This window comes from Conger conger, chromosome 10 (assembly GCF_963514075.1).
Source record: "Conger conger chromosome 10, fConCon1.1, whole genome shotgun sequence".
Taxonomy (NCBI): Eukaryota; Metazoa; Chordata; class Actinopteri; order Anguilliformes; family Congridae; genus Conger; species Conger conger.
In genome coordinates, this window is record NC_083769.1 from 2,861,200 (window position 1) to 2,887,500 (window position 26,301).

A 26,301-nucleotide genomic window follows, 5' to 3' on the forward strand; every position below is an offset into this window, starting at 1 on the left:
GGGTGTAAAATACACTAAGTTATGCAGGGCAGAAATATGCTTAAAGGGATAGCTCACTTTTTGGGATATGTATTTTTTTCTATTCGTTTTATGTGTGACTTAGGAGATGTATAGAGAGGTTTTTGATTCATTTTCTGGCTTTCCATTATCTGGTATAAGGGCATTCAGAGCTTCACAGTCCAAATTAAGAAAATACAAGGAAACTCTAAAACAGCTTGTACCATGATGTTAAGTCTCCAGAGCCTGTACATATGAGCATATTATTTAGTAATATACATCACAATTACTAGCATGAATATTGAGTATTTATATTGTGCTGGTACTTCTTTCCTTGAGCACAGTAGTCGCAGGTTGCATATGTCATAGGAAATAGATCCCACTTAATATAATATGAAACCATTTTTAAAGAATACTGTACAGTGCAGTCTGTCAGTATTTGGACAGTGACACATTTGAGTTGTTTTTGCTCTGTACTTCAGCAAACAAACGGTTGAATTAAAACAATCACTATATGGTTAAAGTGCAGACTTGCAGCTTTAATTTGAGGGTGTTAACATTGGAATTACAGCCATTTTCATGCATAGTCCCCCAAACTTTAGGGTTTTTTTTGTTTACAATTGATTATAACCATGTCTCAATACTGAGTACTTTTTTCAAAACTCTTACCACAGTGCTCTTTACCAACATGCAGCTTGGCGCAACAATTCATCTTGCACACAAAATGCACTAAGACCACCTGTCACCCAATAAGATCACTTTGTCACTCGTAATGGAATGATCTAAATATACTAACAAGAGATGGCATTACAAGATGCGTAATTCTTGGATTCTGTTTTGATCTGCTGGTGCTGGTTCCTACTGAACTTTTGGTTTACATTTTTTCGTTTCCCTTTGTACCTTTGCCCGGTCGGACTGCCTATTTGTGTATTCGTCTTGATGTGACATTGACTCTGTTTTGAATTCTCTGTATTGCATCTGTCTGCTGGCTATTGACCCCTGCTTGTTTTACCACCCCTGAAGTTAATAAAGACTTCAATTCTGCACATTCCCTGGTTGCCATGTGGCCTGACAAATATGCTGCATTTGTGCCATTCTTTTGGCATGTGCAGTTGTACTGTAATTCCCAAATTCCAACACACAGTGGAAACACAAGATACACTAAATAAAACAGCTATTCAAATGCTGCATTAGGAAAAAAAAAACCCACATACTGTGTATATAGAATATATACTCATTGATGAATATTGTATGTACATCACTGCTAGTCAACCTGGTCCTCTGGATTGGGCCACAAGTTCTCATCTATATTACACCTTATATCCTCTCCCTTATGTCCTAGCCATACACATGGGAAAACACCTTTTTGAATGCCTGATCCATCCCTGGCAATCTCCTGCAGAATTCATTGCATTCAGGGGACAGTGATTATGTGGACAGTGGTCATATATGTACCTTCCACCTCCATGAGGAAAATATTTCCTCTATGGGGTTAAGGAATGGTGTAAGGTGGGGGGACTGTGGCTCAGGCAGTAAGAGCAGTCGTCTGGCAGTCGGAGGGTTGCCGGTTCGATCCCCCGCCCTGTGTGTGTCAAAGTGTCCCTGAGCAAGACACCTAACCCCCGAATGCTCCTGATGAGCTGGTTGGTGCCTGACATGGCAGCCAAACGCCGTTGGTGTGTGAGTGTGTGTATGAATGGGTGAATGAGAATGAGCATTTTGGATAAAGACGCTGTATGAATGCCAACCATTTACCATTTACATCATTCTGTGAACCATTCTGTGAGGGCAGTGGTGAAATGCCACATTGTATGATTAGAAATGTTTGCACATTTCACCTCACGTGCCCCCTTTCCTCACCTGGGACAAGCCTTCCATAGAGCTCACCCAGAAATGAGTAGTATTGCTCAGTATTGTATGGGCCATCACTGGTGTGTTTAACCGCAGTCCATCGGGGGATAGTGCTGTGTTTTGTGGAATGTCCACTGTTACTCTTGTCCAATGATGAGGTCAGACATATCGGTACCTCAATTCCTTTACACCAGAGGTCACCAACCCTGGTCCTGGAGAGCAGATGATTACACAGTTAACTCACCTCACCTGGTTACCTGGGTCTCAACAGGGTGCTGATTTTAAGGTGAACACAAAAACCAGCAGATCCAATAGCTCTCCAGGACCAGGGTTGGTGACCTCTGCTTTGCACAGTTCCTCTCAAAGGGCACGGGATGCAGCTGCTTCATCGTGACTCAGGAATGGCTGTCAGACTTACTGTCTGCTAAGACTATGTGGTGGTCAATTTGTTTTTATTTTTAGATTTTCAATATATTTTAATATTGTATTATGGTGGACATGTCAAATTTCTTCCTAACACAATTGTGTCATTATTTAACATGTACAAAAAGTACTGTAGATACACAGTTTTTCTGGTGGTGTTTGAGTGAGAAAGGAATTCATGAATTTTCAAAGAAGTTGCAATTTAATGCATTTTGCGTGAAAGCAATGAAAAATGATCCACAGTTTAGTCCACATTGACTGCTGTGGTACTCCCTGTGTTGAAAGTTTTGAAGCATACTCAGTATTTGCACATGGGTATAACCAATTGTAAAAAAACAAGTGCTGTCCCACACTGCTGTTCTAAGTGCTGTTTCACACTAATGTTCTAAGTGCTGTCCCACACTGCTGTTCTAAGTGCTGTCCCACACTGCTGTTCTAAGTTAATGGAAGTTCACTGACTGGTGCCCAAACCACAAAACTCTCTGACTTATCAAGCATCTTTAATAATTTGTAGTATTCCCCAAGCTTTCCCCAGTCTTTAATTTGAAGTATAAGATCTCCAGGGGCTTTTAGAAACAGGTCCTGCAAAGGACAGATAAATGGGAGGAAATGAGTGGAGGGTTTGCTGAAAGACATTCCATTCAACAGAGCCATTAAACTGCCCATATTAAAAGGAATGGTGATATTTGAAGTGTATTAACCTAATTCTAGCTAATCCTTGGCTGAGTGACAGCAACATGTTCCATGTTGTTTGTTAAATTGCAGTACCCCTTCTCAATAATATCACATTTACACGCTGAAACATGTGGACATTTTCTGCATATTTTCGTGTATTTTGTTGGCAGCCATCTGGTCCTATCAAACACACAAACTGTACTGTATGTTTATGGGAAATGAGAGTACTGCTTCTACAGCCCCATTGTCCGGCGCTAGCAGTTCACACATCACACCATTCCAGGGTTTTTCCCCCAAAAGTTTCAGTTTGTTAGTTCATGGGGGAAAGGTCAGGGTGTCTATGTTATTCATGTCCACACCTTTAGTAAACGCAGCGGATGAGTACAGCCTTCTGCCTCTGCTGGAGGGTGCATTTAATGCCTCACTCTGTGTAATGCCTGTACCTGCTCAATGCAGAGAAAGCCTGTGCATTATTCATCATTATATATGAATCATTTATATTAATCATTTATAATGAATGTTTCCTATAATCTACATCACACTCCATCCCAGTTATGCTCTCTGTAGTACACACACATTCTTTGGGGAAGAACCTGTAATTGTATTCATGCGTGTTACTGCCTGAATGCCGTGTCATTTCACCTGTATCGATGTACAGTTTTTTCTGGATGTGGATGAAACAAGCTATCTTCCATGAATACAAGCAGGGTTCAGGTCAGAAGAACTTATCTCTCAGAAATAAAGGTATGAAAAGTGCCTTAAAAGGAGCTCATGCTTGTTGCTGGGGTGGTACCCTATAGGTGCAAGTTTTGCCCTTGCCAGCAAAACAAATTTGCCTGGCACTCAGTTGTACCCAAGGAGAACATTACTATACTTTCAGGGTACATTTAGGAAATGTAATCCTTGAAGGACAAATGGACCTCCACTGTCACTTTATCTGCTAGGGTAACTGAGCACAGAGTAACTGAACACAGTGTGACTGAGCACGTAGTAACTGAGTACAGAGTAAATGAGTACAATAACAGCACAGAGTGACTGAGCACAATAACTGAGCACAGAGTAGCTGAACAGAGTAACTGAGCACAATACCTGAACAGAATAACTGAACAGAGTAACTGAGCACAGCGTGACTGAGCACAGTGTAACTGAACACAGTGTGACTGAGTGCAGAGTAACTGAACACAGTGTGACTGAGTGCAGAGTAACTGAACACAGAGTAACTGAACACAGTGTGACTGAGTGCAGAGTAACTGAACACAGTGTAACTGAGTACAGAGTGACTGAGCTCATAGTAACTGAGCACAGAGTAACTGAACACAGAGTGACTGAGTGCAGAGTAACGGAACACAGAGTGACTGAGTGCAGAGTAACTGAACACAGAGTAACTGAGCACAGAGTAACTGAACACAGTGTAACTGAGTACAGAGTAACTGAACACAGTGTGACTGAGCACAGAGTAACTGAGTACAGAGTAACTGAACACAGTGTGACTGAGCGCAGAGTAACTGAACACAGTGTGACTGAGTGCAGAGTAACTGAACACAGTGTGACTGAGCTCATAGTAACTGAACACAGTGTGACTGAGTGCAGAGTAACTGAACACAGTGTGACTGAGCTCATAGTAACTGAACACAGTGTGACTGAGTACAGTGCAACTGAGCACAGAGTAACTGAGTGCAGAGTAACTGAACACAGAGTGACTGAGTGCAGAGTAACTGAACACAGTGTGACTGAGTGCAGGGTAACTGAGCACAGAGTAACTGAACACAGTGTGACTGAGTGCAGAGTAACTGAACACAGAGTAACTGAGTACAGAGTAACTGAACACAGTGTAACTGAACACAGAGTAACTGAGCACAGTGTGACTGAGTGCAGTGTATCTGAGCACAGTGTGACTGAGTGCAGTGTAACTGAGCACAGTGTAACTGAGCACAGAGTAACTGAGCACAGTGTGACTGAGTGCAGTGTAACTGAGCACAGAGTAACTGAACACAGTGTAACTGAGCACAGTGTAACTGAGCACAGAGTAACTGAACACAGTGTAACTGAGCACAGTGTGACTGAGCTCATAGTAACTGAGCACAGTGTGACTGAGTGCAGTGTAATTGAGCACAGAGTAACTGAACACAGTGTAACAGCACAGAGTAACTGAACACAGTGTAACTGAGCACAGAGTAACTGAGCACAGAGTAACTGAACACAGTAACTGAGTGCAGAGTAACTGAACACAGTGTGACTGAGTGCAGAGTAACTGAACACAGTGTGACTGAGTGCAGAGTAACTGAACACAGTGTGACTGAGTGCAGAGTAACTGAGTGCAGAGTAACTGAGCACAGAGTAACTGAGCACAGTGTGACTGAGTGCAGTGTAACTGAGCACAGAGTAACTGAACACAGTGTAACTGAGCACAGTGTAACTGAGCACAGAGTAACTGAACACAGTGTAACTGAGCACAGTGTGACTGAGCTCATAGTAACTGAGCACAGTGTGACTGAGTGCAGTGTAACTGAGCACAGAGTAACTGAACACAGTGTAACTGAGCACAGAGTAACTGAACACAGAGTAACTGAGCACAGAGTAACTGAACACAGTAACTGAGTGCAGAGTAACTGAACACAGTGTGACTGAGTGCAGAGTAACTGAACACAGTGTGACTGAGTGCAGAGTAATTGAGCACAGTGTGACTGAGCACAGTGTGACTGAACACAGAGTAACTGAGCACAGAGTAACTGAACACAGTAACTGAGTGCAGAGTAACTGAACACAGTGTGACTGAGTGCAGAGTAACTGAACACAGTGTGACTGAGTGCAGAGTAACTGAACACAGTGTGACTGAGTGCAGAGTAACTGAACACAGTGTGACTGAGTGCAGAGTAACTGAGTGCAGAGTAACTGACCACAGTAACTGAGTGCAGAGTAACTGAACACAGTGTGACTGAGTGCAGAGTAACTGAACACAGTGTGACTGAGTGCAGAGTAATTGAGCACAGTGTGACTGAGCACAGTGTGACTGAACACAGTGTGACTGAGTGCAGAGTAACTGAGCATTGTCGGTTTGGTCCCCAGCTGAAGGTGACGGACTTCCACGTGCGCTGCGCGGTGGTTTCCCGCTACGCGGCCACAACGGTGCAGAGCTCTGTGTGGAACACGCTGCCCGTGACCAAGGAGGCCGCCTTCGAGGTGGACCTGCCCTCCTCCGCCTTCATCTCCAACTTCAGCATGTATGTGCCACAGGCCTACACGCCTCTGTTTCTCTCTCTCTGTCTCTCTCTCTCTTTTTATCTCTCTCTTACTCTGGCTCTCTGTGTCTGGATATGTTTCACAAACACGTTTCTTCCACTTTGCAGTTTTTCAACTTAAATATCAATTGAATTGACATTTCCAATGACTGTCAAATTTATCTTGAAATTTTATTTGTAATAATAACTTAAAACACATAACTTCAATTTAATTCAATTTCACAGACCTTATAGAGCAACAGAAGGGAAAAAAGGAAATACTAGCTAAGTACAAAACACTGAATAAAAGCTTTTTACCAGCCATGGATGTCCGTTACTCCCTTTCTCGGTCTCTCACACACAACACCGATTTATCTTAATTCCCTCACACAGTTTCTTTCTTTTACAGATTCTCAATTACCCATTCACTTAATCGCTCAATTAGAGTTAAATATTGTAGTCAAATACATTTATTACTGGAATGAATGGAATCGGCAAAAACTCACGGTCTGAGAACACACTGTATGTAATGTTTCAGTGAGCTGTATACAGGGAGAAAAGTATTTATTTGGAAATAAAATCTTTAATGGAAAATGGCAAGCAGCCAGCCCCCCTCCCCACCACCACCAAAGGCAGGATGTAAACAGAGGAAAAGACAGAGCAGGGTTTGATATTGCTGAAGGAAGCAGAAATGAAAAGGTCCAAACCAAAGAGGCTATCTGAAAGGAGCCCAGAGATTGGCAGGCTCCAGACAGCACTAAAGCAGCGTGCTTAAAACAAATAAAAATACATTTGAAAAATCTTTCAAATCAGCTTAGATCATAGGCCCGGGGAGAAGCCTGGGGTTGGATTTGGGAGCGATGGCAGGTCAGGAGCGCATGAATAGTGGCATTGTGCTCAGAAATGGGACTATTAGTGACTGCAGTGCAGTGCTCCTTTAACCCCATCCACGCTGTTGAGACGTAAGTGTCACAAATTGAGAGTGACGTACAGTTGATCAGACTAAGCAGGAGACAATCCTCCCCTGGAGCAATGCAGGGTTAAGGGCCTTGCTCAAGGGCCCAACAGCTGTGCGGATCTTACTGTGGCTACTGTGGATTAGAACCACCAACCTTGCAATAAAACAGCAGGGTCCCCAATGCCTTATGAACGGCTTACAAAGTGGACCAAGTCAGAGACTGAGACAATAAAAGGCATATTCTTCATACCATTGATAACATTTCTCTAAAAAATCTTTTTTCCAATAGAAGAACAAAAATATACTATTCAGAAGTTGTATGAATATACACATTGTTTTTTTTTTTCTGAGCTCACTTTTATTCCACTTCTTGTAGGGGTTTCCTACACTTTCCGACAAGGTTTAATGTATCATATTCTGGCGATGGTGGGATATCGCTGCATTCCTATGAATGGCTAAAGAGGCTAATGGGGCTCTGGTTAACCTAATGTTGAAGTAAAGTTCCATTTTAAATTTACATTTTGTCTCACAAAATGTGTTTTAATAGAAAAATAAGCTTTTCTGAGCATTCATGTGTCAAAAAGATATACAGATGTTTTGTATTTTGTCTGGGTGCAGTTTTGGGAAAACTAATGTGCACAAATGTAAGGTAGTTCTGGGTTGTTCCTTGTGACATACACACACACATTCATGCATTCACACACATAAACACACACACACAGACTCACACACATGCATGCATTCACACACATAAACATACACACACACACACACACACATTCATGCATTCACACACATAAACACACACACACAGACTCACACACATGCATGCATTCACACACATAAACACACACACACACACTCACACACATGCATGCATTCACACACATAAACACACACACACAGACTCACACACATGCATGCATTCACACACATAAACACACACACACAGACTCACACACATGCATGCATTCACACACATAAACACACACACACAGACTCACACACATGCATGCATTCACACACATAAACACACACACACAGACTCACACACATGCATGCATTCACACACATAAACACACACACACAGACTCACACACATACATGCATTCACACACATAAACACACACACACACACTCACACACATGCATGCATTCACATATGTATAATGTATAAGTGCGCATGGACACACAGACTCACATCTGGCATGGTCTGTTCTTTCTCAACTAAAATTACCAAGAGAAAATCTCTTGTGGCATTTCCATTTCATTAGTTGAGGTTCTGACTGGGGTCTCTTCTGCTTACTGTGTATTACACGCTGCACACACACACACACACACACACACACACATGCAGACACATGCACTCACACTCACATGCATGCTGCACACACACACACACACACACACACATGCAGACACATGCAATCACACTCACATGCACGCTGCACACACACACACACACACACACACATGCAGACACATGCACTCACACTCACATGCATGCTGCACACACACACACACACACACACACACATGCAGACACATGCAATCACACTCACATGCACGCTGCACACACACACACACACACACACACACATGCAGACACATGCACTCACACTCACATGCATGCTGCACACACACACACACACACACACACGCAGACACATGCACTCACACTCACATGCATGCTGCACACACACACACACACACACACATACATGCAGACACATGCGCTCACACTCACATGCACACGCGCACACACACACACACACAAACACGCAGACACACACACACACTCACACGTGCGCACACATGCACGCACATACAAACACACATGCACACACACATGCACACACACACATGCACACACACTCACATGCGCACTCACACATGCACGCACACAAACACACTCACACGCACACACACACATGCACACGCACTCACAAACACCCACGCACTAACACGCACTCACATGCACACACACACACACTGATTTGCCTTCACACTCTACCACATAAACACAAGCAGCTCTGTTTGTCCCACTCTGTGTGTGAAAGGCTCTCTTTCAAGCTCATGTTGGCTATTTTGGTTATGTTTTTCTTACTCAACTGTACTTTTTAAAAAGCTGTGACCTTGTCTCCTCTCCCTGGGGAGGTGATCGTGACTGTGAGCCAGTCAGGGTTTTTTCATGGGGAAAGGGTTAGGGTTTGGTCATGTTTTCAGAAGGAAATCACTTTTTTAACTTTGAACCTTTACGTTCTTTTTTTAGGTCATGTGATTAAGAAAATTTCTCAGAGAAACACACTTTATTATTAATTCATGATATGTTTTGTTTGTTTGACTTCCTCCTTCAGGTCAGCTTGTAAATGCAGTTGGTTAAATCTTCACACTATATCCATTTATACAGGTAGATGCTCTTCTGAATTAGGGTCTGTACTTTGCTCATTTACATGTGTTGAACCACCAGAAAGATGAATAGTCTTGGTTTCCTGAACATACTGATGTGCTGAGTAATCAGAGGGTGCTGGAGTTAATGCAGGCTAAGACATGCATTACATTACATTACATTACATTACATTACATTACATTAATGGCATTTGGCAGACGCTCTTATCCAGAGCAATGTACAGTTGATTAGACTAAGCAGGAGACAGTCCTCCCCTGGAGCAATGCAGGGTTAAGGGCCTTGCTCAGGGGCCCAACAGCTGTGCGGATTTCATTGTGGCCACACCTGGGATCAAACCATCAACCTTGTGGGTCCCAGGCATGTACCTTAACCACTACACTACAGGCCGCTACGCTACATTAGTGCTAACACTGGCTGATACAGGTAGTGCTTTCACATGATAATACAGGTAGTGCTAACACTGGCTAATACAGGTAGTGCTAACACAGGCTAATACAGGTAGTGCTAACACTGGCTAATACAGGTATTGCTAATGCTGGCTAATACAGGAGTGCTAATACAGGCTAATACAGGTATTGCTAATGCTGGCTAATACAGGTATTGCTAACACAGGCTAATACAGGTAGTGGTAACACAGGCTAATACAGGTATTGCTAATGCTGGATAATACAGGGAGTACTAATACAGGCTAATACAGGTAGTGCTAACACAGGCTAATACAGGTATTGCTAACGCTGGCTAATACAGGGAGTGCTAATACAGGCTAATACAGGTAGTGCTAACACAGGCTAATACAGGTATTGCTAACGCTGGCTAATACAGGGAGTGCTAATACAGGCTAATACAGGGAGTGCTAACACAGGCTAATACAGGTAGTGCTAACACTGGCTAATACAGGGAGTGCTAATACAGGCTAATACAGGGAGTGCTAATACAGGCTAATACAGGGAGTGCTAACACAGGCTAATACAGGTAGTGCTAACACAGGCTAATATGGGTTGTGCTAACATGGATGTGGATGGCAGATCTGGCTGGCCAGAGACATCCAGCTGACCATCTGTGAACCTTCTTGAAATGTCTGAAACGCTGGTTAAATAGTAGTTCTGGGTTAGTTCCAAACTATACAGGACATTTTAGCTTCTGTGTTTCCAATCAAAGACGTCTCCTTCTCCGTCTGCAGGGTCAAACTTAATTGTTTTGGATTCAAATACTTTTATCTATGCAATTGATTTTGCCCGGTGCAATTGAGCCAACCCAGAGGACCAGAAGATGGGGTTTGCACTTTTTGTGAGTATTTCATAGGTTCCAGCAAAATAATTAAATCCAGAACACTTATGCATTTGACCCAGGTCTGGTGGGCTGAGTGGAGGCGAGCTGAAATCCTCTCCCTCCAAACTGACTGTAGTCCTCAGCCCTTCCCCTGCGGTGAACCTGCGGGCCAGACTTGGCCAGGATTAAAGGATCATAAACCAAAATCATTTCCCATGAAGAGGGCATAGGCAAGGGCCGGCGATCGAGTGACATAACACTTGTTGAGTCGTTCCTCTTTTGACCCGGCGGGTCTGTAATTATGAAGCGGAGCTTGCCTGTACGTGTCACTGGAGATGCAGCTAGACTAGGGAAAGTGTACGAAGTAGACAAACACATTCATCCCCTTTTGCCCCCACCCTGTTTTCTTCGGCAGAACCTCCAATGGAAAGGTGTACGTGGCGCAGGTTCAGGAGAGGAGCGCAGCGAAGAAGATTTACGATGCGGCGAAGAAGAAAGGAAAGACAGCAGGGCTCGTGGCCACCAAGTCAGTATGATGCACTGCAGAAAAACATTTTATCACAATCTTTTCTCTATTACATTTTTGCTAAGTAAGACAAAAATATTGCCAATGAGGTGAGACAGTTTGACTCATTACAAGATGTACCAATGGGGTAGGACAATTTACATGTAAAGTAACTTAAAACAAGACAATATTTTCTACTTCAGAAAAAAAAAGATTTTAAGTCTCATTGCAAGACTTTTAGTTAAGACACATTAGAAAGACCATTTTATAGTGTATACCGCCAACATCCTCCCCACAGAGTAGCTATAACACTGCCGATACCTTAAGTATTCTGACCTCCACTGTCAGTCTGAAACATTTAGCATGATATAGCATTTAGCTCCTCAATGGTAATATAGCATTTAGCTCCTCTGTGCTGATATAGCATTTAACTCCTCTGTGCTGATATAGCATTTAGCCCCTCAGTGCTGATATAGCGTTTAGCTCCTCAGTGCTGATATAGCATTTAGCTCCTCAGTGCTGATATAGCATTTAGCTCCTTGGTGCTAAGCATGTAAATCTCCAGTTTGGTTAGCTCTTATGGCCCAATCCTGTGCTTCTTATGAAATTTCCAATCAGAGGTTTGTTTGAAACCTTTTTAACTCTTTGTTATTATAATTCTCTGGTCTCATGATATAGTTCCAATTGAGTGAGATTGTTTTTAGAAATTATTTTTAGTGATTATTTAAGGTATTTATTTAATATGTATTTATTATTAGTGTTATATTATTTGTACTTTTAGTATTATTGTATTGCAGTTTTTTATTGGTTATACCCATATCCCAATACTGAGTATGCTTTTTAAAAACTCTTAACACAGGTAATACAACAGCGGTTTATGTGGACTAAACTGTAGAGCAACAGTAGATGTTCCTAGTCAGAGGGGAGCCAACACTGGAACAGTGGGCCTCATTCATCAATATTCTTTGGAAGTTCATGTGCGAATGTGAGATCAGAACCAAACTAACAAATTACGCTGGACTGTAGACACAGCTTATTTCATATCCACGTGTGTATGTTGATAAATGCTAAGTAATCATACAATAAAGGTGCATTCACAAAATATGTTATTAGCATAAATTGACACCCTTAAAATACCATATATGTAATTTTAGCTGTTTAAAGAGATTGCCAAAAAAAGAAAAAAATGTTGAAGTTCTGTTATTGGAAGTGCAAGTCAAAAACATATTTTATTTTTTAGTGTAAGTACTGAAGACTAACACCTGGCAATATATAGCCTAGCTGCTGTAAACTCTCTCAAGTAACACACATTAGGCAGCAGGTAAAAAGAAAATGGTTTGATATTTGGCACTTTCCTTTCCACAGTGAAGCCTGGAAGGCCGTGGTTTCAGCTCCGTGTACATAGAGTCCTCTCCAAAAGTATTGGAACAGCAAGGCCAGTGCCTCTTTTTTTGCACTGAATACATTTGGGGTTCAGATAAAAAGGGGAACATGAGACAAGAGTTCTGAATTTTACCTTTTATTTCCTGGTATTTACACCTAGATGTGTTAAACTACTCAGAACATAGCACCTTTGGTATCAGACCACCCAACTTTTAGGTGAGAAAAAGTATTGGAACCGAGCATATTTAAGTAAATGAAAGTAAATAACACTTAATATGTGGTTGTATGTCCCTTGCTTGCAATAACTGCATCAAGCCACTAAGCCAGTGACCTTTTGACATCACCAAACTGTTGCATTCTTCTGTTGTGATGCTTTCCTGGCTTTTACTGTAGCCTCTTTCAGTTGTTGTTTGTTTCAGGGTTTTTTTCCCTTCAATCTCCTCTTCAGGAGGTGAATTACATGCTCAATTAGGTTAAGGTCTGGTGATTGACTTGGCCAGTCTAGAACCTTCCACTTTTTCTACCTAATGAAGTACTTTGTTGCGTTGACAGTGTGTTTGGGTCATTGTCTTGCTGAATGATGAAGTTCCTCCCAATTACTTTGGAGGCATTTGTCCATTAGTTGGCAGAATGTTTTTGTAGACTTCTAAATTCATCCTGCTGCTACCATCAGGAGTTACATCATCAAGCAGCCATGCAAGCCCAAGCCATGACACTTCCTCCACCATGATTCACAGATGAGCTTGTATGCTTTGGATCATGAGGACTGTGTTATTACTTCACAGACAGCTTTTCTTTAATGTATTTAATGTATCTGTCTATGTTACTGAGCTAGCGAGTTTGCTAAACCGGTCACAATTTGTTTACCAGTTCTACAAGCTTATTCTTGCTTTCTTTTTGAAGTTAGTTGATTTTGACAACAGTGACCCTGGAATCCTGTAGATAAATGTATGACGTGAGAACAATTCTAATGGTGGTATATTTGTAGTCTAATTTTTCAAGCATTAGGTAGTTCATTTTGGCAACATAGTATTTTTTACTGCAGGCTTAAACAAGTAGCCTGAACAACAGGTAAGAGTAAACATAAGAAAGTGCAAGACATAACCATCTGGAACTAAAAATGATGAGTGAACTTCCACCCTGCACTGGGCACCATGCAGAAGGTAAGAGTAGACATGAGAAAGTGCAAGACATAACCATAACCATGCAGAAGGTAAGAGTAGACATGAGAAAGTGCAAGACATAACCATAACCATGCAGAAGGTAAGAGTAGACATGAGAAAGTGCAAGACATAACCATAACCATGCAGAAGGTAAGAGTAGACATGAGAAAGTGCAAGACATAACCATAACCATGCAGAAGGTAAGAGTAGACATGAGAAAGTGCAAACCACAAAACATGCGTGATGTGGTGGTGGCTCCCACGCTCTACTGCCCTAGAGCTGTTCCAGGGGCCCAGGGCTGTTCCAGGGGCCCAGGACTGTTCCAGGGGCCCAGAGCTGTTCCAGGGGCCCTAGAGCTGTTCCAGGGGCCCTAGAGCTGTTCCAGGGGCCCAGGGCTGTTCCAGGGGCCCAGGACTGTTCCAGGGGCCCTAGAGCTGTTCCAGGTGCCCAGAGCTATTCCAGGGGCCCTAGAGCTGTTCCAGGGGCCCAGGGCTGTTCTAGGGGCCCAGGACTGTTCCAGGGGCCCTAGAGCTGTTCCAGGGGCCCTAGAGCTGTTCCAGGGGCCCAGGGCTGTTCCAGGGGCCCAGGACTGTTCCAGGGGCCCTAGAGCTGTTCCAGGTGCCCAGAGCTATTCCAGGGGCCCTAGAGCTGTTCCAGGGGCCCAGGGCTGTTCCAGGGGCCCAGGACTGTTCCAGGGGCCCAGAGCTGTTCCAGGGGCCCTAGAGCTGTTCCAGGGGCACAGAGCTGTTCCAGGGGACCTAGAGCTGTTCCAGGGGCCCAGGGCTGTTCCAGGGGCCCTAGAGCTGTTCCATGTGTTTGTTCAATTCCTCCACCATTCTTTGATTAGGTGTCTGGACTGCTCTTCATCCTTTTTGAAAATATATAAATCTATCTGTGCTGGTGCGCACGGACAGCTCTCCCACTCCTGTGCTGCCTGTTTGCATACCTCTGTTGAAAAGAGACCTCGCTGTGTATCAGCATTCTCTGTAAATGTGACAGAATATTGTAACAGTAAATGTAACAGTCATTGTAAAATATTGTAAATATAATTCCAAATAAAATATAAATTAATGGAATAATAAAATAACAAAACACACTTTACAGCCATGTGCTTTCATTTCCACACACAGTACGAACAGCTGAGACTCGTGAAGTTTTTTGCCTACGAAAAATCTGACATCCGAAAACTTTGATAAATCCTACATTTTTTATGCAAATGAACTTCCGAAGGATTTACAGTCAATTTCGTTTGGCTCACGTTTGACAAATGAGGCCCAATAGCAATATCCTCCGATGGACTGCTGTTTCACATACCAGAAATTTGCCCATATAATACAGAGCACCTCATTTAATTTCTGTATGACCTCTATGGCTTGTCCCAGGAAAGGGGCACGTGATCCAAAACATGTTGGTAAAGGGAACTGTGTTAAGATTTTTTTAAAAGTATTGCAACGTGGGTATAATCAATTGTAAAAAAAGCTGTGTTGTATCCTGTAATCTCCACTGTACACCAGTGTACCTAAGGGCTCATCCCCTCAGTGCTTCCTCTGAGAATGAAAGGTTGATTGAGCGGCGTAATGGCGTCTCCCTCAGGGAGCGGGAGGTGGAGAAGTTCCGGGTTGCTGTGAGCGTGCCGTCAGGCGCCCGCCTGTCCTTCTCCCTCACCTACGAGGAGCTGCTGCCCCGGCGCCTGGGCCGGTACGAGCTGGTGCTGGGCCTGCGGCCCGGCCAGCCCGTTCAGAACCTCTCGCTGGAGGTGAGCGTGGCGGAAAGATCCGGAATCAGCTTCATCCGCGCCCTGCCCCTCAGGGCCAACCGCCTGCTCTCCAACACTGTCTCAGGTACTGCTGCGTGTGTGTGTGTGTGTGTGTGTGTGTGTGTGTGTGTGAGTGTGTGTGTGTGTGAGTGTGTGTGTGTGTGTGTGTGTGCGTGTGTGCGTGCGTGCGTGCGTGCGTGCGTGCGTGCGTGCGTGCGAGCGTGTGAGTGTGTGTGTGTGTGTGTGTGCGTGCGTGCGTGCGTGCGTGCGTGCGTGCGTGCGTGCGTGCGTGTGTGTGTGTGCGTGTGTATGTGTGAGTGTGTGTGTGTGTGTGTACATGCATGTGTCTATGCGTACATGTGTGTATACGTGCGTGTGCATGTGCGTGCACATGGCATTTAGCAATGTAAGAATTAAGTTAGCTGACATTAACGTTACTGCGTTGAGAAAAACTGGAATCTAGACTTAAATATAGGTTGAGAGATTTGACATATAGATGGACTAGGTTAACCCCAATACAGCTCAGGATTGACCTGGATATAGCAGGTAAGTAGCACGGCTACGTCCTAGTTGGTAGAAACCTTTCACTTATTTCACAAATTTAGCCGAATCAAGGGCCCAACTGCTGTGCGGATCTTATTGTGGCTACACCGGGGATCGAACCACCGACCTTGCGGGTCCCAGGCTTATACCTTAAGCACTACACTACAGGCTGCACTGGCTTTGTTGTCGCTGGCAGAGTCTGACAGTACTGAGAGAGTGAGAGCTCGAGGTCCGGCAGATGATTGATTTGATTTCTTCCTCTACCTCTCTCTCTCTCTCGCTCTGCCCTCCAGGTGAGGCGGAGGCTCCTCCATCCACTCAGGTGGTGCAGACACCCCGCTGCGCCCAGGTGCGCTACACCCCAACCCTGCAGCAGCAGACCAGCTCCTCTCCGAAGGGCCTGAATGCCGACTTTGTCATCCACTATGATGTGGAGCTCACAGACCTCATGGGGGACGTGCAGGTGAGAGAGATCTGGGTAACCGTGTATGGTCATCAATCTCAATCTTATACTTAAAAAGAGCCATTGAACCTAGCCCATGTTAGCACTACCTGTATTAGCCTGTGTTAGCACTAGCTGTGTTGGATGCCACTGCGTATATTAGCCCTTTAGCGCCACCTTTATTTGCCTGTGCTACCCCTACCTGTACTAGCCTGTTAGCACCCCCTGTGTTAGCCTGTGCTACCCCTACCTGTACTAGCCTGTTAGCACCCCCTGTGTTAGCCTGTGCTACCCCTACCTGTACTAGCCTGTTAGCACCACCTGTGGAGCAGTATGTTGATGAAACCCTGACTCCATCAGCTTTGTTTTCTCGCAGATTTACGATGGATACTTTGTGCACTACTTCGCCCCGCGGGGACTTCCTGTCGTACCCAAGGATGTCATTTTTGTGATTGACATCAGCGGGTCAATGATTGGCACCAAAATTAAGCAGGTAGGATTTGTAACTTTTGTCTGAACCCAAGATTTTACATTACACTACATTACATGGTATTTAGCAGACACTCTTATCCAGAGCGACTTACAACAAAGTGCAAATTAAACACAAGAACAAGTGCAAAGAGGACCTGAGAGGACAGTACAGTTCCGAGTCCGAGTGTAAACATACAGAAAAGATGAATCTTTGCTCAGATTTGATTTTGCACCCTTGAAATGATCTGTTTGCGATTCATTTGCCTGGTTACACTGTCTGACCTGCTCAGACCAAGCAGGCCATGGCCACCATCCTGAGTGACCTACGGGAGGGAGACCATTTCAACATCATCACCTTCTCCGACAAGGTACACTCTTTTAGTCTCATATTTCTTTCTTATTTCCATTACTTTTTCCCTAAAAAAGGTACAAAAAACCAAGGTCAAACTGATTTTCTTAAAGATTTACCAATAGGGTAAGAGAACAGTCACTTAAAACAAGCTTCAGAGAAGTAGAAAATCATATTTTTCCCTGTTGTAAAATCCAGCTACGACCAGCTTGAAATATCAAAACATAGCTTGAGCTGGTCAAACCATGTTGAGTACAGAGCCTGTCAACCAGCCTCCAGCTGTTTTAAAACCTAGCTTGAGCTGTTTTTTTCAGCAGTGTGGTCTTTATGCTTGTACGCCTACTGTGCAAACGCATCATCCCTTCAAGTCACTGTGTCCCTAAAGGCTGGCGCCCTTTGTCTGTTTAACATCTGGTCTGTCCTGCTGCTCCTCACGCAGGTACTCACCTGGAAGAAGGGCGGGGCGGTGCAAGCCACACGGCAGAACGTGCGTGAAGCCAAGGAGTTTGTAAAGAAAATCAGTGCTGAGGGGTGTAAGTGTTACTCAGCCACTTACCGAGTGGGCCAATCACAGGCCTGTCTGGCCGTAGTTTGACCGACCAGACTTTAAATGTGGAAGGTGGCAGACCTGGGTCAAGTATGTACTTGTTTTTGATTCAATTACTTTTCTGTGCTCAAACTGATCTTGCCTAATGCAGTTGAGCCAACCAAGAGGACTTGAAGGCGGGGTTTGTACTTTTTGAGAGTATTTCATGGGTTCTGATAAGCCAGACAAGCTCAGTAAAGGGTAGAAATGTACAAATGTATTATATAATTGACCCAGTTCTGGAAGGTGCTCCAGGAATTCTCTGTGTTTCCTGGTGTTATTTTTTATTTGTTGTGTGGTTATTGCTTGAGTATACATACAACCACATTTGTTATTTGTTGGTGCTTTGTATGGTGTGTCTGTCAGGTCTTTTAAGGCAAAAATTTTTTTTTTTTCTTAAACGCTCAAACTTCTATTAAATAATCTTTCTTAAAAAAATGTTTTATACCTCTCTAATCCTTGTAGGTGCAATATAAATAAACTTGCCTTGCCTTGATTTGTCCTCTCTTTTCCTCAAAATTTCTGACTCCCTCTTAGGGACCAACATTAATTCGGCTCTGCTCGCCGCGGCCAAGCTGGTGAACGTGCCCGCGCCCGGGGCGGGCGTGCGGGGGTCGGGGGTCAGGCGCGTGCCCCTGGTGATCTTCCTGACGGACGGCGAGGCCACGGCGGGCGTGACGTCGGGCGAGGCCATCCTGCGCAACGCGCGGCAGGCGCTGGGCTCGGCCTCGCTGTTCGGCCTGGCCTTCGGCGACGACGCCGACCTGCCCCTGCTCCGCCGGCTGGCCCTGGAGAACCGGGGCGTGGCCCGCACCGTGTACGAGGACGCCGACGCCGCGCTGCAGCTCAAGGGCTTCTACGACGAGGTGGCCAGCCCGCTGCTCTCCGACATCCAGCTCGCCTACCTGGACGACCGCGCCTACGACGTCACCCGCGCCCTCTTCCCAAACTACTTCCAGGGCTCGGAGCTGGTGGTAGCCGGGCGGGTCAAGCCGGGGGTGCGGGACCTGAAGGTGTCGCTGACCGCCACCGACTCGTCTCAGAGACTGAGGCTGGAGAACGAAGTGTCGGCGGGCGGGGAGGAGGGGAACGGCACGGAGGCGGCACTGGAGTGCCCCGGGGGGAATGCCCACGGGGGAATCTCCAGCTTCGTTCGGCGCCTGTGGGCGTACTTCACCATCAAAGAGCTCCTGCAGGCCAAGCTGAACAGCACCGACCCGCCCACTCAGCGCCTGCTGGGCGAGAAGGCCACCAACCTCTCGCTCAAGTACAACTTTGTCACGCCCGTCACCTCGCTGGTGGTGGTGAAACCGGACGCAGACGAGAAGAGCTCCACCCCCAGCCCCTCCACGACGACCCCCTCCCCCACTACCACCACGCCGCCCACCCAGGGCCCCCTGCCTGTCGCCAGGACTGTCCCCCCAAACACTGGCGCCGGCAAAAAGCTCACGTCACCCTCCGGCCCCCGGACCGGGAAAAGCAAACCGGAGAGTGGCCCCGACACCACAGGGCGGCCCCATCCCGGCAGGCTCTCCACCACCCCCGGGCCCAACACCGCTCCTCCCCTACTGCCCAAAAAGAGCACCCCCCCTCCATCTGCCCCCGCCAAAACCGGCCCTGTGCCCCTCTCAGGGAAAACCTCCATCCCACCTGCCCCCAAAACTACCCCCATTCCCCTCAGCCCCCCTGCCAAAACGGCACCTCCAGCCCCCAGTGGGAAAACCTCTTCCCCTCCCCCCGGTTCTGCTAAATCTGCCCCCCCACCCGCAGCTGGGACCACCCCCCTCCCGTCCTCCTCCCAGCCCGAAAACGGGACAGCGTCCCCCACCGATGCCCGCCACCCCCTCCTCACCACCCTCATCCTCTCGGCCCTCGCCCAGTCCACCCCCCCGCCCGACCCTCACCCCAGGACCCTCGAGGTTGCCACGTTCATCGCTGCCACCTTTGTGCCCATGCCGGGGTCCACCGATGGCCCCAAACTGTGGGAGGCAGCCGGGCTCCTGGGTAAGACCTGCCTACCCCCCACCACACACACACACACACAGAGGAGGAAAATTCCGGTTCAAGGTGATCTGTGCAGCTGTTGGGCCCTTGAGCAAAGGCCCTTAACCCCACATTGCTCCAGGGGGGATTGTTTCCTGCTTAGTCTAATCGAAGTAAGTCACTGTAAATAAAAGCGTCCGCTAAATAACAAACATTATTATTATTGTAAAAGTACTCATCAGTATTTTGTTCAAATCACCTGGATTTGCTCAGTGAGGAGGTGCACCTCATTACTGAGATCAGCTGACTGGGTTCAGGGGTTGAAGAAACACATGGCAGGACTTTCTGACTACTGGACTTTCCATCTCTGCACACGCACACACACACACACACACACCTGCACTTACACCCCCCTTCCACACACACAGACTACCTAAACCATGTCGAGCTGGGAGCTGGTCTGAACTGGTCATCCAGCCACCAGCTGTTTCTAAACCTAGCTTGAGCTGTTCTTTTTCAGCAAGGAAGGCTTGTGCTCCCATCTAAAAGAGCATAGGACACTTCCTCCTACGTGACTGTTGAGCACACACTGGAGGAGGCCACTTTTAAACACGGGGGTCAAACCGGACAAATATCTCACTCCTATGGGAGTCTCTCCCTCACGCACTCGCTGTTTTTGTAAAAGTATCCAGTCACATTTTTCGCCCATTTTCACACAGCCTCTGGCGGTGAAATCGCGGTCATATGACCACAGTTCAGCTGGAAGTCACGGTCATGGCTCTGCCCATAACCTGCCAATCAGCCTAGGGAACCGCCCCCCGACAGTAATGCCCCATGTGTGATGGGAATAATAATAAACCTTCAAAAACAGGGCTGCAGCTACACCGCAAAAAAATGAAAAAATAGTCAATCTCAAGTATTTTAGTCTCATAATTACACTGAAAATTGTATTTTACATTATTTTACTAAGCAACACAAAAGTATTTTCAATGAGGTGAGACAGTCATTTCAAGATTTGCTAATTCAATTTACAATTTCACCTAAAACAAGCGAATATTTTTTACTTAAAATAATAAAATAAGACTTTAAGACTCATCACAAGACTAAAACACTTGTTAAGACAGACAGGGTACAAATGTTGCTACAAAGAGGTAAGCCGTATTGGTTGAAAACATAAGGGATTGTGTTGTGATTACACAAGGGAACATAATTTATCAGCAATATATGAAAAAAATGCTGAATTGCACTTATGTACCACCTTTCATGAACTGGAAGAACTAGAATTGTCCAAACTAACATCTTTCTTCAGTCCTTATTTTCTAACAGAGTAGTGAACAAGACTGACCAGAGATAGGGGTCACAGAATAAGCCGAGTGACTTTCTCTCTCTTCCTGCAGATGTGTCCACTGCCATTGAGCTTTCCATGGAAGGTATGGAATTTACCCAGATCAGCCAGTTAGACCAACACATATTGTCATGTGTCAGATCACATGAAATATGACATCAGGTGTAATGTCACATTTCATAACATTCTACATTCTCCCTCTCACACAGTATCTGTTGTTTCTCGCTGCTGAACATTGCATTTGTTATATTTATTTGACGAACATCACTATTCTGTGATGTAAATATGCCAGATTTAGTGAGAAAAAGCGCATTCCCATGTGCTATCACTGGGCAGGCTGAGGTTAACACAATCACAAAGTGTGCCTAACTCTTTTCTGTTGCAAATCTATTAATACATTTACATTTAGATAACGCAAACAATTGTTTATATTATTAGTTTGTACTGTAGTTGTATTTAGGGGGTGGGGAATAATGCTGTCTAAATCTCACAGTCTGACCCTGCGTCTGTTAATAACACTGCTCTCTAAATCTCACAGTCTGACCCTGCTTCTGTTAATAACCACTGCACTGTAAATCTCACAGTCTAACCCTGCGTCTGGTAATAACCACTGCACTGTAAATCTCACAGTCTAACCCTGCGTCTGTTAATAACCACTGCACTGTAAATCTCACAGTCTAACCCTGCTTCTGTTAACAACCACTGCACTGTAAATCTCACAGTCTGACCCTTTTAAATCACTCTGCTTCTCTACCTCAGAAAATAATCTCAAATTCAATTACTATTACTGATAGAGAGGACATTAGTAATGCCTTTAATCAGCACTTCATTTCTGCTGGTTATTTATTTGATAGAAACTTTGCGGCACAGTGTTTTTGCGGAACACCTATTTACCTGGTTCTGGTACTCAGAATGTCCGTCAAAGAGCCCCTCCTACAGCTTGCTTAAATAAAAATTTTAATATTACTTTTTTTTTTTTTTACTTTCTCCACAAGTTTGGAAAGCCTGAACTAAAACGTTAGGAAAGCAACAGGGACTGATAAACTTGACCTATACCTTCTGCGTCTCTCTGCTGATCTGATTGCTGAACCATTGGCCCAAATCTTCAATACGTCAATTCTTTCTGGTTTAATCCCTAAGACTTGTAAAGCAGCTAAAGTACTCCAGCTTCACATCGGTATTGACCTTTGCGATATGAATACTTATTGCCCTATATCTAGGCTTTCATGTCTTGCTAAAATTTTAGAAACTCTAATCAATTCTCAGTCTAATCATTAGTTTTTATCCTTACATGGTATTTTAAATGTACATGAATGAGGTTTTAGAACCGGACATAGCACTATCTCAGCTGCACCCTTATTAATTAGTGACATAGTGAGCTCGCTTGATAAAAAGTGTCACTGTGCAGCCCTCTACGTCCACCTATGGAAAGCCTTCGATACTGTTGACCATGAGTTGCTCTTACAAAGGCTATCTGCCATTGGTCTTGGTAACTCTGCTTGCAGGATAGAACTCAGTGTATCTCAGTTGATGGAAAACAATCAAACTCTCAGCAACTCTCAGGTGTCCCGCAAGGCTCAACTCTGGGTCCATTGCTGTTCACAATTTTCATAAATAATCTTGGTCTTTCGCAGAGTAATTGTAAATTACATTTCTGATTGATGATTGCTGATGATGGATGTCTATACCAGTGCCCCCTCAGCCCAGCAGGCTGTTATTGATCTTCAGCATGGCTTTAATTCTCTCCAGAAATCCCTCATTGACCTTAACCTGGTACTAAATGCAAAAAAACTAAATTCATGTATTTCTCTAGATCTAGTAACTCTGTTAATGATCTGCATATTCACACATTGAATGGAATGGATCTGGGTTGACGATACTTTTCTAAAACATTTACAGAATGGTCTGAAGGCACACATGCTGTACCCTCATATTCAGTTTACCATTCTGCACTGCGTTATTACCAGGGACCGCTAGCACACACCACTGTGAGCTGCATTAAAAAGTAGGATGGCCCTCCCTTAATGTAAGGAGAGCCCAACATAGCATATTGTTAGTCTATAAAGCTCTTATTCAAGAATTACCTCACTATTTGTGCTCAATACTCAAATACAAAACCAGTAATTAAAACACACGCTCACAAGAACGCTTGGCACTGCAGATTCCTGAGTGAGTACAGAGCTGGAAAAACCTCATTTAGTTTTAATGCACCTCACATTTTGAACAACCTTTGAGTTTGAAGAGAAAAAGTTGACCGCCATTTTTTTAAAGATTAATATTCCTTTTCTTTGCTTCCGGTAAAAGGATAAAGCAGACATGATCAAATTTGCTAATGCTTTGATTTGGAATTGAATGCATAATGTTTCCACTACATTTGAAATATTGAACTAAAAGCTATTAAAACATATTTGCACTTTATTAACTTTTTTAACGCACTGCTATTTATTTGAACACATCTGTAACACTGCTGTCTAAATCTTACAGTCTAACCCTGCTTTCCTTCTGTTTCAGATATGGACCTTGTCAAAGGTGAGGACTTTTATTTGATCAGTAAAATTAGAATGAAGATAAAATCATTGCCCTCAATGGCCATATGGACTGTAAGTAATTAAACATACAGGGAATATAGGTGATTATTTAGGTAATTCCAGGCAGGTGAAGCATGTTTTTGGCATCTGATACAGGAATCAGGTACACGATATGGGTTCCTGACAGCTTATACAGGTATTATATGGATCAATGTGAGATAGGCATCCACAGGTGATATAGTTGGGTACGCAGGTGGCCGTGAAATGATTCAGCTATGAAGTGATACAGGTAGGAAATGGATGACACAGGAGGCAGAGGATATATCTGTAAAAGGCTTGGAAATGGCACTTTAATCCTCTCTGATATGATTTTTTCAGATTATGATGCAAACTATGACTACGACTATGACCTCGTCAGCAGTTATGATACTCGTAAGTTAAAGGGCAAATAGCAATAAATGAAACCGGATTAAACCGCTTTCTGGTTCCACCTGCTCTATAGTAGAGAACCTGCAGGCTTCCTTGTAGTATTAAACTTACAGTAATGCCGGAAACTGTAGTATGTACATGAACAGCGCATGAAAAAACACATTTAAATCCAGTACATTTCTAATTAAATCCAGTACATTTCTAATTGCTTCATATTTGCCCTTTAATATTTTTTCTTTAATTGTGGTGTAACATTGTAAAGCAGACCTGCACTATAATAAAGAGCTTTTAGCGTATCAAACCAGACGCACTAATTCAGACCCGCAATCTCCAATTGCTTTGCAGTCTTCTACATTTTAGTAGTTTCTCTCACCATTGATCAGCATACTCTAACATATTGTGCTTGATGGCATTTCCTTATTAAATCAGTTTTATTCAGATTTTTTCCTTTATCTATTTCAGCGGATAGTTCAGACAATTTTGGTGAGTACGGCCTTACTTGCACAGTGAGGCCCGTAAGTATTTGGACAATGGCACAATTTTAAAGGGCTGTACTACACGATTCACTCCATATGGAAAATGTACATATTCGCTTCATATGTAAATACCTTGAAATTGACAGCTTTAATTTGACAGTATGTCCATCCATATCGCATGTGCGGTCTAAGAATGAAAGCCCTTTGAAATGGTGTCACTCCCAATACTTATGGACCTCACTGTATATTAAAATATGTTTATAGTAGAAGTATATGATGTCTTATTTTAATTTTCTCAGATGACCTGTCCTAGCCAGCAGTATCACATAGTGTCCCTAATAATGGACATAAAGTGTGGAACAGAACAACCTGTGTGATCTGGTATGTTGGTGTGAGGATGCAGTGTGGGTGGGATAGGTTTTGGCCTGGAGTGGGAACACTGGAGTAGTGTGCAGCGTGGAGGCTGGTTAGTAACATGAGCGGGGCCACACCATGGGCGTAATGCGTGTAGGAACAGCACGCAGGTATGGGATGCTTGTCAGCATGGATTAGGTGCGGGGTGTTGGTGGGAATAGGGTGTGGTGTGACAGGTCTGACTTTATCAGAATAATACTCCTTCCAGGCAGCAGCAGCCTTTCCAGCAAGACCTCCCAGAGAATTTTCTCCTCCTCAGGTAAGCATCCCCCCCCCACCCCACGAGGTGATTTCCCCCCTCGTGTTTCACCTGCTCTATACCAGTTACGTGTGGTTCTCTGATTTTGTTTCTATAGGAACTTCAATGGGTTTGTATTTGCCTCCACCCTGGCACAGTAGTCAGTTATGCGTGTAATCAATGGCTTGTTTCACCAAGCAGGATTTCTGCATTAAGCAGATAACTGCACTGAGTAAAACCAGAGTCTGGACTGAAGTCAGCCCTGCTCCAGGTCTTACTCTGTGCAGTCAGTCATCCGGCTAACTCCTGGTTGGGGAACAGGCCCCTGTCTCTCCACCTTCCTTTATGTGTATGCAGTTGGTGTTGTCTGTACAAAGCAGTGTAGTATGGTTAGGGAACTAGTCCTTAACTCTCAGGTTGTTTGTTTCAATCCCAGCTGTGGAAATATCCAGCAGTATAAATTATCAGTGTGCAAAGAATATAAGCTTTGTCAGTGACTCTGGAACGGATGGAGATCCCCACTTTGTTTTTAATAGGCTCTTGTGTGTTGTGCTTCACTGTTTGTCAGTGGACGGAGATCCCCACTTTGTGGTTCGGATCCCCCAGTCGGATGAGAACCTGTGCTTCACTGTCGACGGAGAGGCCAATGACGTGCTGCGTCTACTGGAGGACCCAGAGAAAGGTGATGTCACAGTGATGTCATGCAGACACAGTGATGTCATGCAGTCACAGTGATGTCATGTGGCATGTGTGTGAGCATGCTTGTGTTCTTTCAGACCAACTGCATAAACTTATACTCTTAAATTATGGATATACTGCGTCATGCTCCTGAATAAATCTGTGCTAGTTAAGTAGCAAAAAAGTTAAGTATGGTTTAAGTAGCATTATG

General features: G+C 44.4%; 1 protein-coding gene across 1 annotated transcript in view; it reads left to right on the forward strand.

The window, feature by feature from the left end:
* Positions 1-26,301, forward strand: part of itih6 (inter-alpha-trypsin inhibitor heavy chain family member 6) — a 30,154-nt gene that overhangs the window by 1,928 nt on the left and 1,925 nt on the right. The window contains exons 3-16 of the mRNA XM_061257455.1: positions 6,013-6,167; positions 11,217-11,327; positions 15,446-15,693; positions 16,445-16,614; positions 16,970-17,086; positions 17,355-17,432; positions 17,853-17,946; positions 18,537-20,003; positions 21,380-21,412; positions 23,839-23,856; positions 24,234-24,287; positions 24,747-24,767; positions 25,383-25,433; positions 25,981-26,094. Of these exons, the coding sequence (XP_061113439.1) occupies positions 6,013-6,167; positions 11,217-11,327; positions 15,446-15,693; positions 16,445-16,614; positions 16,970-17,086; positions 17,355-17,432; positions 17,853-17,946; positions 18,537-20,003; positions 21,380-21,412; positions 23,839-23,856; positions 24,234-24,287; positions 24,747-24,767; positions 25,383-25,433; positions 25,981-26,094 (2,731 nt within the window). The remainder of the gene's footprint in view (positions 1-6,012; positions 6,168-11,216; positions 11,328-15,445; positions 15,694-16,444; positions 16,615-16,969; positions 17,087-17,354; positions 17,433-17,852; positions 17,947-18,536; positions 20,004-21,379; positions 21,413-23,838; positions 23,857-24,233; positions 24,288-24,746; positions 24,768-25,382; positions 25,434-25,980; positions 26,095-26,301) is intronic.